This window comes from Pteropus vampyrus, unplaced genomic scaffold (assembly GCF_000151845.1).
Source record: "Pteropus vampyrus isolate Shadow unplaced genomic scaffold, Pvam_2.0 Scaffold535, whole genome shotgun sequence".
NCBI classification, from domain to species: Eukaryota; Metazoa; Chordata; class Mammalia; order Chiroptera; family Pteropodidae; genus Pteropus; species Pteropus vampyrus.
Window position 1 is genome coordinate 790,286 of NW_011889316.1, and position 19,591 is coordinate 809,876.

Here is a 19,591-nt window from a genome sequence, read left to right on the forward strand (position 1 = left end):
TTTACCTCTGGTAAAAGCTCTGAGGGGCTAGAGGGACGGGAAATGTTTTTGAGCTGAGAGGAAGAAAAGATCGGGGTGGCCTAGAGTATGACAGCTCTGAAGCCTCTAGAAAACAGATTTATGTAGCCCTATGAGGATAAGACCCCAAAACCAACGTTCACCGCGCCAAATTAGGTGAGAAGAGAGGATGTGAAAGACAGAAAAACCAGTGGGACTTCGATCCACTAACTAGAAGCTGTACGGCTTAAACAATAAGAGAAAATATATGAACCTCGCTTCCTCTGCGATTTTACATTGTTGAAGTGTCGTTTTTATGCGAAGGAGTGAGGAAGGGGAGAAATCTGAGGCCTTAGGCTAGTGGAAAGAGATGGGAAGGCAGCCTGAAGATTCAGACTCACTCATGTGTGGTCTTAAATAATTTTGGGAATTATATGCCATTTGTATATATGTACACTCTCTCTAAATATATGTACAATTTTTATTTGTCATTTATACCTCAGTGAAACTGGGAGGAAAAAAATCTTAGGAAGCATTACTTTTCTGCCTTGTGCATAAATACCTGGCCTAGTTATTTATGTGCATTTCTGTTTTGGTCCAATAGATACCTAGGTCAGCAGGTAGCACAGGAGAAATAAAATCTTTAAAAAAAGGTAAAGAAAAATATTTCAAGAATTGTTGCAATTTTTAAATACTTTTTCTCTAACCATGATTTTGCTTCTTTTCCCCCTTGTCTTTTATTTTCGAAATAAGGCGAATTTATCTCTCTTCCTATCCATCCACCACTATAAGAAGAATTCAAATATTTGTAATGCAATGAAATTAAGTTGACAGATGAAAGAAATTCTATGAATGTATTTAACATGTATCTAATTTAAGTACTATATATTTAGATGAATTTAAAAGATTAACCAGTATAGCGGTAATTATTGTTTAAGGTAGTTGAGCATGATAAATACAAAGCTAATAGAAATATTAGGTTTCACAAGAAAGGAAAATTTGAGATATATGCTGACAAACGGAATGGATAAACTAGATAGAGTTGGTTTTTAACTTTTTGAAATGACTTCTAAAATGAGGCACAATCATAATTTTTTTTTTCTGAAAGCACAATATCAAGAAATGGAAATTGTAGAAGAAATATATGCTTTAAAGATAAGTGATACATTGTATGGAAAAAGTATGAAAGTACAACGATTGAAAATATTTCCAGTAAGAAAATGCTACGTCAGCATTGTTTAAGAGTGAAAGAGGGTGCCAACATTATGTATTCCTCACATTTGTTGACATCACAGAATCTAACTGTTAAAAATAATTCAGATAACTTACTGAATTTGTTTTCATTGGAAAGCTTATTGTAATATCCAAAATGTCTTGCAATTCATTAATCAAATAAAATAGTTGTGTTCTGTGTTAAGAACTTGGCTCTTAGTTTTTTTAATCTAGCACTTGAGTAGTTAAGAATGTTCACTTTATGATAAATGGAAATAAGAATCGATTCATAGCCAATTAATGTAGATGAAATCTTCAGGTCTTCTGGTATAGTACCTTCACTATAGATTAATGAAATAGGTAAACCTCAAACAAATTTAAAATGATAATGAAACTAAAGCAAGACCATTTGGATTACAATATATATTTCATTCACTAAATACTACTTGACAAACTACTATATGAAAACTTCTAGCTTATATTTGAATTCCAGAAAACATTTTGAATGACTAATCAAAATGCTAAGAACTATCTGATAACCTGGGCCCTGTCCTAGAGTAACTTTTCTAAACTGTAATTCTTCTGGTTCTCATGCAAATGAGAACCATCTTGGACTCATTTAGCATTCTAAATTTTAGTTATTGCTTCTTTCCATGAATTTGTTGATTTACTAATACTGACCCACTTACCTAGGAATAATATGCCATAGTTGTTTTATTACAAATGAGCTAACGATTAGGGAATTCTAACTTCAGGTTTTTTATGTTCTAAGTAAGAAAGTAGAACTTCCCAGAACTTCCCAAAACGTGGTTATTTTATTTCAAGACTACTTAAGAAATATGGTTATCCTGAGAAAACCACTCTACCAGTCTTGTGAACTTCAGCTTCTTTTGCAACAAAATGATCACATTAAATATATTTCAGTCTACCAACTAGAAGCTGTGTGTACTAAAGAATATAAAAAATATGTTAATTTTATATCAACATATTTTTATATTAGATAAAATCATTAATAAGTGTTGTTTATAGTTAATTTTTTATCATTTGGACCCTTTTAAAATTATTTTCGTTTTTTCAGCTTCAATTTTATTGTGGTAAAATATACATAACATAAAATTCATCATTTTAACCATTTTAAAGTGTACAATTCAGTGGAATTTAATATGCTTACACTGTTGTACAGCCATACACCATTATGTAGTTCTATAAGATTTGCATTACTCTCAAAGGAAATCCTTTAGGAATCCTGAGCAGTCACTTCTCATTCCACACTCCTTCCAGACTCTGGAAAATGCTAATCTTATCTCTCTCAGATCCTTTTTTTAAATGAATGAAACAAAGTTTTGTGATTAAGAATGATTTTTTGTTCTTGGCTTTGCTATTTTACCAACATTTAATTTTAATTTTTATATTTACAGATTTTGAAATTAGTACTTTCAAAAAAAGAAGATATGTTTTCAACATTCAAATATTGCGCAATAGACTATTTATATGAGGTAGGATGTTACTGGATTATTACCTATTTACTAAGTATTATGATATAAAAAATGTTATCTGAATTTGCTCTATAATTATGATAACTTTGCAGTTGTCCTTAGAATAATCCTTAATCTAATTGCTTCGAGATTCATTTAAAATTGCTTCCTACTTTTAATATACCTTAAAAATGCCACTTTTGGAAGGAAATTATAGACAGTTTATAATGAAGTTAAAGTGTCAGCAGAAAAAAATGGAAACTCTTAGAAAGTTTGGGCTACTTTACGAACAATCTTGAGTAATCTTTATTGACAATGTGGGGGAAAAGCAATTTTAGTTATTTTTATGATAAAATACCAATAGTAGCATGTGTTCACCACTTATTATAGGCCAGATACTTTGCTATTTTGCTGGATTATATCACTTGATCATTTGCTCTTTTGATGAGTTATGTCATTTGATTGTCATAACTACTCTTTGAGGTAGATACCATTATTATACAGGTTTTACAATTTTACAGGTAGGAAACTGATGTCTAGAGAAGTTAAATAGCTTGTACAAAGCTGAGACTCAAGCCAGACACCTGATTAAGAACTAATTGAAGTACTTACACAACAAAGTTCACTGTTCTTATGATCTTAATTGGCAAGTTAAATTTAAGTTCTCTTTACAACTTTGACCCCATCTACCAGGAAAAAAAATACTCCAATATCACTAACACTGTGTTACATTTTACAGAAAATAAGAAATACATATAGGGATCTTCAGGTTTTATCATTCCCTCATAAGTAAGGGAAGCAAATGTATCATTATAACATATGTAGTAGGGAATCAGAAGTCATTGTTACACAAATATATTTATGAATATATTGGCCACTTGAAAAACTAGTCTATCCTCAAACATCCTTAAACTTTCATCCTTGCCATGTTATCTTAGTTTCTTGCTCATGTACCACACCCCATGATACAGTACAAATATATTATTAATCAATGACAAATCTTATAAAAATAGAGGATCTTTTAAAGTTCATGAAAAGTGTTGAAGAACCACTCAAATAATAGGTAAATCTATTATCATATGAGGATCTTGCAAAATTAGATCAGTTAACAAACAAGAAGAGAATGGTTTGAATATCAAGGGAGTCACAGATGCCTTGGGAAATCCTCAAATATTTAATGCCTTGATTAAATCTTCAAATATTTAATGCCTTGGTTAAATCCTCAAATATTTTCTAAAAATATCTTGTGACCAAAGGTGAAGTAATGACTAATATCACGCATGTCATTATACAGTTTGTGGGAAAATTATGACAAAAAGCTATTATAAGCTAATTATAAACAAAATTTTGGTAGGTATAAAATTTGATTTTTATAACTTTATTTTATTCTTTTAGGTAAACTACCAATCAAGCTGTTTTTCCTTCTTATTGTGAACCTTTGATCTTCATTTTACATAAATTGCTTAAACTGATTTTTTTTTGTACCATTTATTCTTGGATAATAAGGACCTCTTATTTACTATGTTATAACACCTTCAGCAAATATAAAACTTCTGGAAAATACTTAGAAACTGTTGTTTATCTAAATACATAAAATAATGAATTTTGTGGGAAGTTGAGAGTCACTGAAGAAAGACTTTATAGAAGAGCTATTGCTTAGATGAGCCTTGAAAAATAAATAGGATTTCGATAGCTAGAAAAGAATAGTGGAACATTTTTCAGAGGCGCACTATAGACCATGCTGTTGATAAAGAAGTGACTGCTAAATGTTAAATGGGGTAGTGAGGAGACGAGTCTATTTAAAGAAAACAATTGATGTTAGAGAGTAATGGGAGATAGAGCTGGAAAGTAAAGGCATAATCAAATTATAGAGAACTTTGATTTACTGAACTGATTTAACATCCTTTTAAAGAAACAGTTTTATTTATTAGATTCTTAAAAATTAGAAACATTTGATGATTGTCACAAGTGAAATAATGCAAAGACATAGAAAACGAAAGTTAAAACAACCATTTATACTAAGTGAAAAAAAGCACATTGCAAAATGGTATTAAATGATGTGATCCCATTTTTTGCCAAATACACTCACATTTTAGCCTAACCTAGAAAAAAACTCTATAGTAAAATACACTAAACTATTACTGATATTACTAGGGACCTTGACTTTCTCAGAATGTGATTCTGTGTTATTTGGTATTTTATAATGAGCGAATATTACCTTTAAATAAAAATTTAAAAGAATAAAGAATTTCAATATTATGACTATTAATAAATAAATATGTTAAATCTGTTAAATATGTTAAAAGATTTTATAATCTTACTTTTTTGCATAGAATGTAGTTAGAAAGAAGTCTCGCGGAGATTCTTTATTTCTTCGAATCCCTTCATGTTTATATCAAGATGGAAATTATCAAGCAGGAATTGTTGATGATACATTTAGGAGGCCATGGACGAGAGGTATGTTTTATTTTTATTTCTCAAAAATCCATTTTAAAAATTCAGAGTTTAGCACAGTAGTAAGAAAATGCAGTGCTTTCTCATTAAATAAAATGCATTGCATTTATTCATTTTTATGACAGAATTGGAGTGACAATGTAAAGAATTGGAAAGCTTATACTTGATATAAATAGAACAAATAAAAAATATATAGATGATAAAGTCTTAACATAGTCTAACATTTGTAAACATTTGTTGTATTATAACAGGATCTCTCTCAACTGTAGGAGGGCTACTGTAAGTTGTAGTGATACACTGAATATAAAACTATTTTTAAATGTATATGTACACAATATTATCTTTTGCTTTTATCATGTCATGGACTTAAGAAAGAAGTAGCCTCCACAGACAAGTCAAGTCTGTTAACAACATTTATTTAGCATGTATTGTGTAACAGTCACTGTTATGGGTGCTGAGGACAATTACTAATAAGACATAGAAATAGCCCCTGCCCTCGGTGGGCTTTCAGACTGGTAAGGAAGATGCAGCAATAAAATCACTAAATATATAAACTAATATCTGGTATTGATAAATGTATAGAGAAGACACAATTGTGTAATGTGTTATGAAATTTCAGGAGTAGGGTGTACAATAGACAGTTTCTGAGAGATATAAGGCTTTGCAGTCCATAATATGGAGTTTGCTTGTTTGTTTACATTATGGCCAATATGGTAGGTCATTGGACAATTTAAAGAAAAGAAGTGACATAATCTGATTTATGTTTTAGAACAAATCATTCTAGTTGTCTAGAAGATGGACAGGGTTGGGATTGGGAGGCAAGAGCGGAGACAGGAAAGTCAATCAGGAAGGTATTGTAGTGGTTCCAGATCTAGAATACTAGGTACATCTACATGCTATATAAAAGATGGGAGTGGCTTGGATTGGGCTTATAATGATGAAGATGTGAGAAGTGGTTGAAATTAAGGTCCAGCCAACAGTGAGAGGGTTTAAAAAAATAGAATAAAGAATTTCTTCTAAATTTTAGACCTGAGAAACTGGGTGGATGGCAGTGCTATTTCTTAAGATAGGGAAAGGCTCATGGAGAAGCCAGTTTGTGGCTGGAGTCAATAGCCCTGCTTTGGCCGGGCTAAAATACCAATTAAGCATGTACATCAAGAAGGCAATTGGTAATATTAATCTTGAGCACAACTGGAGTTTCAAGTGGGAGTCATCAATATGTAGATTGCACATAAACTCATAGAATTGGATGAAGTCACTGAGAGCATGAGTATGGTAGAGCAGAGAACCTAGAATGGAGCTTTGGAATGCTCCAACAGTTAAAAAGCTGATACAGAAGGAGGAACCACCTGAGAAGACAAGTGAGATAGAAAATCCAGATGAGTGCGGTGTTTTAGAATTCTAAAGAAGAAAGTATTTCAAGAAGGAAGAAGTAGTCAGAAGCATTCGTCCTTGTTAAAAGGTCAAGTAAGATGAGGATAGTGAGTTGACCATTAGTTTGACTAAATGTAGGTCATTGATATTTTGGGGGAGTAATAATGAGAATGATTAAATATTTGGAATCTTTGGAAAAATTACATTGTGAACAAATAAAGATAATATTATAATGTCAGAGGTAAATATTTAGGTTCATTGTATTAAGAATAAAAGATAATTCTAGAAGCTAATGTTTACCATTCCCCTTCCTAGTCTCAGCTGTTCCAATGCGGGGAATGAATGATAGCTCAATCTTGGACCAATGGAAAGCAAGTTTCTTTGTGGAGGAGTTCCTTGAGAAGTATGTGTCCTTAACCTCAAATTTTCCTTTATATCTTGGAGATAAACAGTAGTTCTACAGACAACTAAAGAGAGAATATCCTTTCCTTTATATCTGCACAAATTTTCATCTTTTATCTGAAGAAAAAGCCCTAATCTGACCACAAAGGAGAGGTTAATAGAAGTGATTTACATCCTCTTTTTATCTTGCCCTCATCACATATTAACTGTTCTGTAAGCATCTGTGTTACAAAAACACACAGAAATAAAATAAATATGTTATTATGCTTTTAGTCAATAAGTAAACTTTGTGTCTATAGAATATCCTTCATAGTAAAATAGCTTTTGCCCTGTACTATAAATGCAGATTTAAGGCTGTTTTTTAACATACTTTGTCAAAATGTTATTTATTATTAGTTCAGTCATTCATCAAATATTTACTGGATATTATACTGTGTGCTGGATACAGGATACAAAAAATGAATAAGACAGTCTCTACTCTCAACACAAGAAAATGTAAACTATAGATTTATAAATAAATAATTACAATACAATGTGGAAAGTACAGTGACAGAGATAGGAACACAGAGATAATATGAGGAATATCTGACCTATTCTACATTATTAATATAGATGTAAATTAGATATTTCAGTGCAAATGTAAATAATTAACTCTGTTGCTTTACTTCATGCAAAGAATGCTGATCAGACGCAGGAAGGATTTAGTTATTCACATTTTCAAGTTTTAGTGATTTAATTTTTTTTTTGTTGCACTTGAAAGAAACAACCAGTTTGAATGTGTCTAGACTCTAAATACAGAGAAATCCAATATACCATGTCTGTCATTTAGGAATTTAAAAGTCAAATTAGGAAGATAATATATAAACAGAAAAAATTAATAATGTAAGAATTAAATTACAGGATAACCATAAGATCACAAGGCATATGGCCAATGCAAAGTATCTATTGCATGACTGAACTCTTCATCAGTGAAGAAGCAGAAAGGTATAGTGAAAAGAGCTCTGTACTGTGAATTAAAAGATGTGGATTTCAAGTCTTGATTTGATAAGTCAAGTACTAATTACTTGACAAGTCATTTTATCTCTCTCTCACTTTCTTTATCAGTATAATGATAATGAATTACTGCTCCTCAAACTTAAAGTACATATGAATCACCTGAAGATCTAATTAAAAATGGAGATTCTGATTAAGTCCATCAGTAATGGGGCCTGAGATTCTGCACTTCTAATATGCTCCAGGGTTTGCTGATGCTGCTGCTCCATGAACCTACTTTGAGTAGCAAGATACAAGATGATCTCTAAGATCTCTTTTCATCCTGTGAGTTAGATTGGAAGGGCTATCTATGCATTTGTAAGCAGGAGAGATCAGCTTCACAAAGAAGTAGGAATTGAGCTCAAGCTGGACTTTGAAGGAGAAGACTATTGAGAGAAAACATTTCAGACAAGAGAAACAGCATGTCTGAAGGTATAGAGGCAGGACTATGCCATAAGTACTCAATGAAGGCAGTAATCAGGCTACTTTGGCTCAAACAAAAGATTCTTGTATGAAGGAAATGGGAGGCCTTAAGGGAATGGACAGCTGGTCATATCTGACTTTCCGTTCATTTTGCAGTACTGATATATATAGTTCATGGCAAAGAAGACACCTGGAATTAGATTTACATTTCTCGGCCTCCCTGTAGCCAGACAGAGCCATGTGACTAAGTTCTTCCCAATGTAATATAAGCAAAAGAGGCTTATGAAATTTCTGGTGAATATCCTTAAAAGAAAGTGGCATGGTTTTCTTTTTACTTTTCTCCTTCCTGATGCTGGCATACACATATAATGATTGGTTCCAGCAACCACCTTGGACTATACTGACAAGAACTAAATCTAGCAGTGGCATAGTGGAACAAAAGGAGCCTCAGTTTCTAACACAATTGTGGAACTGCCTTACTAGCTATGAACTTCTAACCTCTAGACTTTTTGTGTGTTTAGGCCACTATTAATTTTGTCTCATGTAGTAAAATTTAAATTTTTAATAAACTTTATTTTTTATAGCAAGTTTTGGTTCAGAGCAAAATTGAGCAGAAGGTACATAGATTTCCCATATTGACATTTAATTCTAAATTATTGAGGCGCTATTACAGTTTTGTTACCTAATAGAACTTAAGAATAAACATTCTGATGATTAGCACTACTTAGATTCCCTGATCTTTGCTTTTCCAAATTCTCTATCTCACCTTTCTTTATTTCTTACTTCTATTTTTGTTACTTCTTAATATTGATTCTCAGGCCTCAATGCTTTTACTAATTTGTTGGTATACTTTGTTTTAACATATGTGGGCATTTTCTGCCATGTATTCCCAAAAAACCTGTGTTACACAAAATTGCACACCAAAAGTAACAGGACATACAGGAAAATTAGTTTCTGTAGTCCAAGTTATGCAACTGGTGACAGAGCACTACCACAAATAACTATTCTAATTTTTAAAAAACCATTAGCATAGATTAAAAGACGTTAAATTCCTAACAAATAGGTATGTATTAGAGTGATGAAGCTAGCTTGATGGATAGGCTAAAGGAAGGGTCGAGACTATTGAACTAGACAAGGCAAAATGCAAAAATATCAGGGAGAACCATGCAATAAGCTTCTGGCTTCTAGGACACTGCACATAGCCAAAGAGAGCAAGAGGAAGAACATATAATAATATTGAAATTCTCTATTCTTTCATGGCTTGCAGCACTCAGATGAATACAGTTGAATGCAGGATGTTGCACATATATTTCCTGTATGCCTCAAAACAACTATATGAGCTCAATATTACTATCCCAATATTATTTATGAAGATTAAGTAACTAGATCACAGTCATGCAGCTAGTCAATAGTGGGAGCTAGTCTTCAAACCCTCAAACCCCAGTATGTCTGACTTAAAACCCTATACTTTTTTGTTTGGTTTGGTTTATGTAATAGCTTTATAGAGATATAATTTATATCCATATAATTCATCCATTTAAAATGTCCAATTCAATAGTTTTAGTATATTCACAGAGTTGTGCAACCATCACCACAATCAATTTTAGAGCATTTTCATCAACACAAAAAGAATCAATGTTCTTTTGAGTAATATGGACCTGAGTAGTTGAAACATTTTTTCTTGTACTTTGTATTTTCTTCAAGAGTAAAGGAGAAACTTTAGAGATTTTTCTATCTATGATTTTTAAGATATGGCATATTTATTTTTTCTCCAATTACACTGGAGAATTATATCGATTTTGGTTCCTTAAGTCTGTATACAGAATTATTAAGGCTAAAATATTTAGGATATCAGAAAAAAAATGGTATATTAGGTTAGGTAGCTAAATTGCCAATAATATATTTATCTGTTGGAAAGTTAATTAGAAATATCTCTTGCGAGTCTAAATATCCCAAGAGTATAGACAATATAAAAGATTGGATAATGATATGGAAGGAGCAATTTGGCAATGCATGGCAAAGTATAAAAATCTGTATACCTTTAACTTTATCATTTCCATTTTTAGGAAAAGTATTTTGAGAAAACAATTAGACGAGTACACAAAGATATTCCCTGCATTATAATAGCAAACATGTACAACAAATTTAAATTTTCAGCAGTAGAGATTGGTTGAATATTGTTTTTTTACCAAGACAATGGAATCCTGTTCATCCATGTAAAAATGAAGTGAATGTACATTAATTAACATATAAATATAGTCATGCTTTACTCTTTATCAGAGAAGACAGGTTACAGAATAATATGTACATGAATCCATTTTTGTTTAAAAATACTCAAAATAATTATAAAAATACATAATTTTTAAATTTATTTCTTGAGTGGTGGGGCTATGGGTAATTTTTCTCTGTATCTATTGGAAGTTGGTATTAGTTTTTCTACAGTGAACATATACTATTTGTTAATAAAAATGTTTTAAAATAAAACACATAAAATCAGTAATTTTGTAATGTCATAGAAAAACAGTTACAGGAATGGCGACTCAGATTAACTATGAATTTGAGGAAGTTGTTCCAAGTTCAAATCCAAATTCCCAAAATGAATTCGAGGAAGCCACGTTACACACTCCTAAGGACTACAGTGAAGTTTTTACGCCCATCAGTTGTTTAGAAAAATGGCCATTACTTCAAGCAACAAACCAAGGTAAAACATTTATTTCCATTGTGATAAAACATTTCTTTCTAATATACATGTTTTCATTCCTGTGAGTTTTTTGTTTTATTAAATTTAATTTTTAAAATTTTATTACAGATTCTAAGCTTTGCCACATTAGGGAAATAGTCTCTTTTATATTAGTCTCTTTTTTGTATATTAGGTTGTTTTTGATGTTTAAGTGTGCTGGACCTCAAAATAGCCTCCGAGATTTGATCATAGTGTGTTCACAGCGTGTTCACTATGTCATCAGATCTATTATAGCAATAATAATATTAACTATAATAATAATAACTATAATAATATTATAGTATATAATAATATTATATAAAATATATATAATAATATTAACATCAGTATACAGATCTGATGACATAGTTATCTGGTATAACTTTAAATTAATTGATTATTAAGTAATGCTTAAATTTTATTTTCCAAAATATCCTAAAGATTTTCAGTTTCATCTAATTTATGTAAAACCATAATTCAAAGTAGAGATAAAATCATATTAGGTCAGGAAATTCATCCAGTTTTTACAAATTTATCATAACTAATAATTAAAAGTATTTTTATCCAAAATATATTCTGAATCTCTCATCTTACTAGAAGGTGCTGAATTCTTCCAACCATATAGGAACTTGCTGAGAACTATCTTTCTTATATGTATAATAGCCTAGTCCCTTTTTAAATTAAAAATCTTGAGGCTCTATTATATAATTGCTATTATCATTTAAGATGTGCTATAGCTTGAGCCTGAACAATAAATTAGTTATTTTACTGCTCTTTTTATGTAGATACATAAACTGTATAAGATTTTTAGAGGTGACAAATAAGTATGCGATGATATATACATAGTTAAATCCCTCTTATGGTTTTGGAAGAAAGTAAGATAGAGTGATTGCATTAAAGTCCAAATTTGAGAGTATGATATAGTAGGAAGAGCCTGAATTTGGGATCAGAAGATTTGATCATAGTCCAAATCTACCCTTAAAAATTATTGCAAGTTTGGGACAGTTATTTAAAATTTCATGGCTTTCAATTTTCTTCTATAATTTATTTTAATTTATTCTTTTAATTTCTTATAAAAAATTGTGGGGATCAAATAATATATATGTACATATAAAGAGATGGTTTGTAAAAAAAAAAATAGGCTACCCAAACATTATTATTATTAATGTTGCAAACTAGAAGCTACTATTGGCAAATTTTATAATCGCTATCATCAGCTAGAATCAGAACCATCTTTACAAGTCACTGAATGAAAATAGGCTTGAGTTTCCCAAAGAAACAGACTCATAGATACAAAGAACAAACTGATAGTTGCCAGATGGGAGGGGAGTTGAGAGGCTGGGTAAAAAGGTGAAGGGACTAAGAAGTACAAATTGGCAGTTACAAAAATGTCATGGGGATGTATAGTACAGCATAGAGAATATAGTCAATAATATTGTAATAACTATGTATGGTGCCAGGTGGATACTAGATTTATGGGGGAGATTACTTTGTAAGTTATATAAATGTCTAATCGCTATGGTGTACACCTGAAACTAATATAATATGTCAACTATAATTGAAAAATTAAAGCAAAACTTTTTAAAATACATATGAATTTTTCATATTTTATATTTCTTTATGAGTCCTGTGTCATTAGATTTCCTTCTTTTTTAAGGCAGCCCAATATTTCCTTGTGTATATACATATACACCTCATTTTCCTTATCCATTGATCTGTCAACAGACACTTAGGTTGTTGTGAATAATGCTACGGAGAACATAAGAGTATAGATATCTCTTTGAGATAGTGATTTCGTTGGCCATCTGTTTCTTCCTTTACAACATTTATATCTTTTTTGGTCTCACTGTGCCAACTGAGATTTCCAGTACATTGTTCAGTAGAAGTAGTGATAATTGCCAGATATGTCTTGTTTCTGACAGTAAAGGAAACCTTTAGTGTTTTGCCAATAAAGTGGTGTAAATATCATCTCAATGTTTACTTCATTTTCAATGTTTATATCATTCTCCATGGTGAAATGTTAGAAGAATTTACTAGGTTGAGGAAGCTTCCTTTTGTGCTGAGTTTGCTAAGAGCTTTTGATCATGAATGAGGATTGAATTTTATTAATGTTTTTCTATGACTATTAAGATACTTACATTTTAAATATAGATGGTCCCTTTACTAAAATATTATAATCCTATAATCTAAACATAAATCATTTTATATTATGATCACACTGTATATGCATTATATTATTTTTAAATGTTACCATTATCTTAGGAACATTTCACCATATACTTAAGTTTTCTTCAAAAGTATGGCTATTAATAACTGCAGTTTTAATCTTATTTATCATACATTTCCCAATTTGAGAGCACTAATGTTTTTAATTTCAAATGTGTACATATAAATGTATGTTTCCATTTCCAATTATTTTCTTAAAGTGAATCCCTGGAAGTGGAATCATTTGATATAAGTTGTGTTTTTTTTAGCTATATATTCGCTAGCATGGTATGAAAATAACCTGTTTATGCCAGCCTTATCATCATTGAGTATATTATTACTGATGTTGTAGTAATATATTTATCCAATGTAATGGACAAAATCAGTATAGGAATCAATAATAACTTATTTATATCACCCTAATAGTGTGTAAGGGAACAGAGAAAGCAACCCTTTATATATCAGAAATATTGATAACCCCGATTATATTTAATTTGAACTTAATCAGTCCTGTCGATGTTTTCCTTTACAGTTTCTTTCATTGCTTTTATACTTAGAAAATTCTTCCTTGAATTAGATAATTATGTATCCATACTTTCTTTTAAGATTTTAGTTTATGTTTAAAAACAAGAATAAAAAATATTTTTTTCCAAATGTTTTGGCAGTTGTCCCAATATCATTTATGGAATAGTCTTTTTTTCCCCACTGGTTAGAAACGCTGCTTACATCACATAGCAAATCCTTATCCACATTAGAGTTTGTTTCTGAATTTTCTATTATGTTCTTTGATTTGCCTGTTTTTGTATCAGTATCATACAGTTTTAACTGTTGAATATAATTATAACATGTATTATTAGTCTCCTTTTTCACTTTTTTCTTACTCTTATATCTATAGTTTTCCAGATTCACTTTATAATCAGTTTTCCAAGTTCCAAAACAGATCTCTTGAGAAATTTAATATTACTGGGAACTTTTAAAATTTTTGCTATAGTCTTTTTAGCTAGGAAAGGGATTATCTTGCCTTTTCTTTAATTTTTAAAAAAATCCTCACTGAAGTTTTATGATTGCCTCCATATATTTTCTGCACATTTCTGTTATATTTCTTCCTCCATATTTGTATATTTGTAGCCATTATGAATGAGTTTTTCTGTTAATTTTTGACTAGGTTTTTATGTATATTTGAAAACCAGTGATTTTATAATTTTTTACCAGACACCTTAGTGAATGCTTTTATTTGTTTTCATTTAGTTATCTTGTATTTTCTAGGTAGACAAAAATATCTTCTGCAAAGAATAAACCTATTTTCTTTCCTATCAATAGACCTCTTTTTTCTGCTCCTTTTCATAGTTAACTAGCCAAAATTTTTTTCCTCATGACAGTTTAACACTCCTCTACAATAGAGGAAAAGTCTCCTTATCCGTGTTGGTACATATAATAGGAGTAAGCACTCCAGGGAATGATGTATAGCCATAAGAATATAAGGAAGTAGCACCCTTGGTTAAAAAAAACAAACAAAAACCTTCGTATAGGTATGAGGAACATTAATTGTGGTGTGATGCTGCCATCTAGCGGCTGCATCTAAAAAGGGTGGTTAGAAAACAAAACTATATGAACTCCCAGAAATAACAGGATTAGCTAGCCTGTTGGAAGAGAAGATGGCTAGAGAGTCTGTGTTTAGAAGTTGAACGTGCAAATGAGAATATAAACTAATGCTGTTTTTGTTTTTACTATTAATATAACTTCATTAATATTTACAAAATGGATATACAAATGAACCATCCTTAAATTTTCTCAGATAAGCCCTGCTTAGACATGGAACATGATCTAGCTTTCTTTGGTGTTTCATGGGAAGCTATGGGCCGTAAGATTTTAAGAATTTAACAGATTAACAATCTCTTATGAGGCTAGTTTGTATAACAAGTTCTCTTTTGATGTTTCGAGTTAGCACCAGGCGAAGGGATGGTCCCTGTCTGCCTGCTTTATATCACATATTTATTAAGCACATGCAGACCAGTGATGTAGTTGATCATGGGGACATCACTCCATGCTTCCTCTCTCTCATGCCATTCTAAAATTACTTAACTCCAACACCACTGCCTATCACAAGATACCATTGCTCCCCTTCAAGATGGATTTCGCTTTTGGGAGCTTGGCTTTCTGAGTAGTTCCTGAGCTTATATTTTCCAAGCTTACATTTTACTTTTTCTCTTTCCACCCCAGAGTTTTTTGAAGAGTGGAGCCAGGATTTTTGTTCTCTCTCTTGGCTCAGAAACTGTTAAAATCCGGACACAACTAAGTAGGGTGGGGATAGAGAGGAGAAATTTATTCTGTTAGCAGTAGTGTTTTCTAATATGTAAGATATAATCACACTTCTCAAGTAGAGACTTTGCTATATAATTTTCATTGTAACTAATTTTATAACAGACATGTTTCAATAACTCTAGAATGCTGGAATCAGAGTTAGTCTGACTTGTAGGTTTCGCAGACTGTCTCCATTCCCTACATGTCAGAGTCTCTGGGGATGGATTAAGAGGCAAAATGATGCAGAGAAGAAAAGGTTAGAGACATCAAAAGTCAAATGCTGTTATTTCTTTACAATTTCGTTTAAGCTATCTATGGCTATTTTGAAACATAAGACTACAAGAGATTTTTCTTCATTAATTAAATTAATTTTTGTTGAAAAAATATGAGTCATTATAACTCTTTCAGGTTATTGTTTACTACTCAGTATACTAAATAATATTAAAATTTATTGAGCTTTTATCTATATACCAATACTATGCTACATGCTTTATATACACAGTATAAGAAAGAACTAAAGAATTAAAAATGTGTTTGAAACCTCAACTTTATCTAATGGCCGACTATAGTAACTATCTAGATCCTTTATATAACTTTTCAATTTTTTATTATTCACTTACATTTCTTATTTCTTTCAGAATTGTTTATTGATGAAGAAATCATTTTTACCTGTAAAAGTCAGCTACCAACCTTACATGCTCTAGTGAATAGGCTAAAACTGTATTTGGTAAAGGACCCCCTTTCAGATTTTAAAGAGCAAGTCTTCACAGAAGCTATTTTTTTGAGGTACCTAATTGCCTAATGTTGTAAATATTTTTAAGAGGAGAAAATATTCTTTGCTCACAAGTCTAGATCTTATGAATATTTTATCATTGCTCTATCTCACTGTAATTTTAATCATTATGTATTTTGATTGGCCAAATTTAGTATGTAACTTGCTATTAGTAAACAGTAATTTAATGTGGCTTTTTTTTTAAGTGAACGCTTCCCTTTTCAAGGAGATTTCAAAAGTCTTGCGAAAGAAGATTTTTACATGGATAAAGAGAAATTTTATAAAGAGAAGCTAGAAGATACAGCAGATTTAAATGACATATTGTTTTTGGTAAGATTTTTATAAAAGTGGTAAAGCATACTTAAAATGTTTAGTAATATACGTTGACTATCTTCTATTGTCAAGTTGAAAAGACTTGATAATGGGTTGCACGTATATCAGTTAAATCAAATTTACTTCTAAGATAGTGGTTCTAAACCTTAGCAATACATTGGAATTCCTTGGGGAGTTTTAATAAAATACTTAAGCCTGGGTCCTACCTAGATATATTCTGATTTAATTGGTCTGGTGTGAAGCCCACGTATAAAGAATTTTAAAACCTCTCTCAATGATTTTAATCATTATACTTGGTATAGGACATTAAGTGGTCATGTTCCAATTTAAAAATTGGAAACTGGAGCTAGAAAGGTTGATATGTGAGTCATAAAACAGATACGACTTGAACTATAAGAGAAATGATCTCATTGAAAAATAAGAATAAGAATGGTCTGAGACTGCATTTTAAGTGCTGCCTAAAATGATTAATAAGGAGGACAACATCTTTGTATATTAAAGGTCAATCTTCTCAAAAGCAGCCCCTCTTTTTTAGCATATAGTTCCAATAGCACGCAAAATTGTTTTATGATGTTAATATGTAAAGAATTCTAGCATTTGAGAGTGCATATAATTTTTCACAGTTTAACAAGCTCAAAAAACTAGACTCATATAGATTAGATGCCTTTACAAAGTTACTTTAAACATTTTTTAAAACAACTGAAAATGTTATATATTGGGGGCTTTTCTTAAATCATTCAAAGGAGATTATATGTAGATGTCAAGTCATTTAAAGGGTTGCCTTACAATTGAAATTTTTACCACATGTGGTAAAAATATTAATTCACCTCGTAACACCTTTTCTCCATTCCCCTGTCTTTCTTCCCCAGTTAACTCTGAGTTATGCACATAATACAGTCTTGTTGAGGAACCTAATTCTGTAGGAATGAAAGAGAAACACTCCAGGGAGTGCAGTGATGATCCATTCCATTCCATCTACCCCTTTTCACTTCTCCCCATTCACTATCTCTCATCTGCTTCAGTGATTATTTTTAATAAAGAATTTTTAAAATTTGTTGTTAACCCAAAAGAAGATATTCTTGCATCTAGGGATATTGTATATCACTAATGTAATCAGAGCCATAAAGGACATCACTTAGAACATTGCTCGTAAAATGATACATTTGGAGCTGCTACACTTCTATTTTTTTTTAATGTATGCATAGCATTAAAAATTTTGAGTGTGGGTTTAGTTTAAAATTTGATATACCAGTTAAACAAAGAAATCTGTTTCTGAGTTCAGGAATCTTTATTTGGAAAACCTCACTAAAAATTTTTTTACTTATATATTATTTCAGCCATCAACTTTGTCTGGAAATGAATTCTTAATACCTACAGGCCTCAAACAAGTTGATATTCCATCACTTTCAGAACTGAAGGAATTATTAAACATAACGCCAGAAATAATAAATTATGAAGATGAAAATGAAAAGCTTTTCAAAAGAGGTGAGAATTAATTTAAAGATCTATTACTTGTAAAAACTACCTAATAATGTTTGTTATAAAAATTCTTGTTTGTTAAACTTTTTTTCTGAACCTCTAGATTTTTAAAAAGTGTTCTGCAGGTTACATGGTGAAATCTTAGTATTACTATTGATGAAACTTTCTTCTCATTGTCTTTCTCTTTATACCCTTACAAGCTTAAAACATCTCTGAAATTTATCATTTCAAAATAATTACACAAATAAAGTTACGACACCTATGACTATACTAATTTTCTAAAGTCGTTTTCTTATCTACAATGACAAAGCACTAACAACTTCTATGCTGACTTTAGTTAGGTATGGAAAAGCTCAGAGTAAGATTATGATTCATGGAATCAGATGACTGAGAGTAATAACCTAAAATTTAAATGATTTCATCCCAGTTAGATTTAGTAAATCTTGTCAAATTCTTTTTAATGACAATTTGAGCTCAAATATTTAACTACTCTCTCATAAATTTCAGTTGAAATGCTGAAAGCTATATAATATTAGGGAGGAATGAAGGGGGATTTGTGATATCCACTGAGAACAGACATGCTACTTATCAATAGACCACAGGCTTGAAGGAATTCTTGCAGATAAGACTAAATCAAGGAAATTACTGATCAGCCTAAAAGTCAAAACAAGGGAATGAAAAGCCAACCTGAATAAGTTAATCAAATTCTTACCGGAACTTGAAAACATACCACAACTTAAATCTATGAATCGAAAAGACAAGTGACCTTACGGGATGACTATGGTATTTACTACACTCCCAGCCTTCACTTAGCTTTGATGTATGCTAATTAAGAGTCATTGTCACAGAAGAATGAACAAGATTATAAAAACTTTAATATAATAGCATTTTGCCTGATAGTAGACGTTCTTTTTCTTTTCAGATCTTACTACCAAGCATGGAATAGACATTGAGGATATAAAATGCAGCCCCACAGAGATTTTGGCCATTCAAAGCAAATATGAACCAGAACATAGTAAACTAGAGCACAGTGAACCAGGTGGAAGTTTTGAATAAATCATTGAGTTTATCAGCGGTTACGTATATAGTATGTAAAAGTACAATGCATTCACATATAAAGTCTACATATTTAAAGTTTTCATATTTAAAATTTGATTATTGCGATCTAAGTTGTCATTTTTTTCTCTTAGCTGTTCCGTTACATTTGTTACTATCATTAACTCATCTTTCTAGCATCAAAACTGAATAATATACAGAGAGTTACAAAGATCAAGGGGAAAAATGGATAAAATAGCATTAATATTTAAAATAGAAATCTTATAGCTCAGAAAAAAATATTAAATTTCATCTCAGTATTAGCAATCTTGCTAATCCTTGTTACATTTTTGTAAATTTAACTTTTTAATCCCTCAA

At 31.0% G+C, this 19,591-nt stretch overlaps 1 protein-coding gene across 1 annotated transcript in view; it reads left to right on the forward strand.

Moving 5' to 3' along the window:
- Positions 1-6,850: 6,850 nt before the first annotated feature.
- Positions 6,851-19,591, forward strand: part of CUNH9orf84 (chromosome unknown C9orf84 homolog) — a 49,401-nt gene continuing 36,660 nt past the window's right edge. The window contains exons 1-6 of the mRNA XM_011383664.2: positions 6,851-6,915; positions 10,886-11,070; positions 16,233-16,380; positions 16,573-16,703; positions 18,056-18,184; positions 19,101-19,217. Of these exons, the coding sequence (XP_011381966.1) occupies positions 6,851-6,915; positions 10,886-11,070; positions 16,233-16,380; positions 16,573-16,703; positions 18,056-18,184; positions 19,101-19,217 (775 nt within the window). The remainder of the gene's footprint in view (positions 6,916-10,885; positions 11,071-16,232; positions 16,381-16,572; positions 16,704-18,055; positions 18,185-19,100; positions 19,218-19,591) is intronic.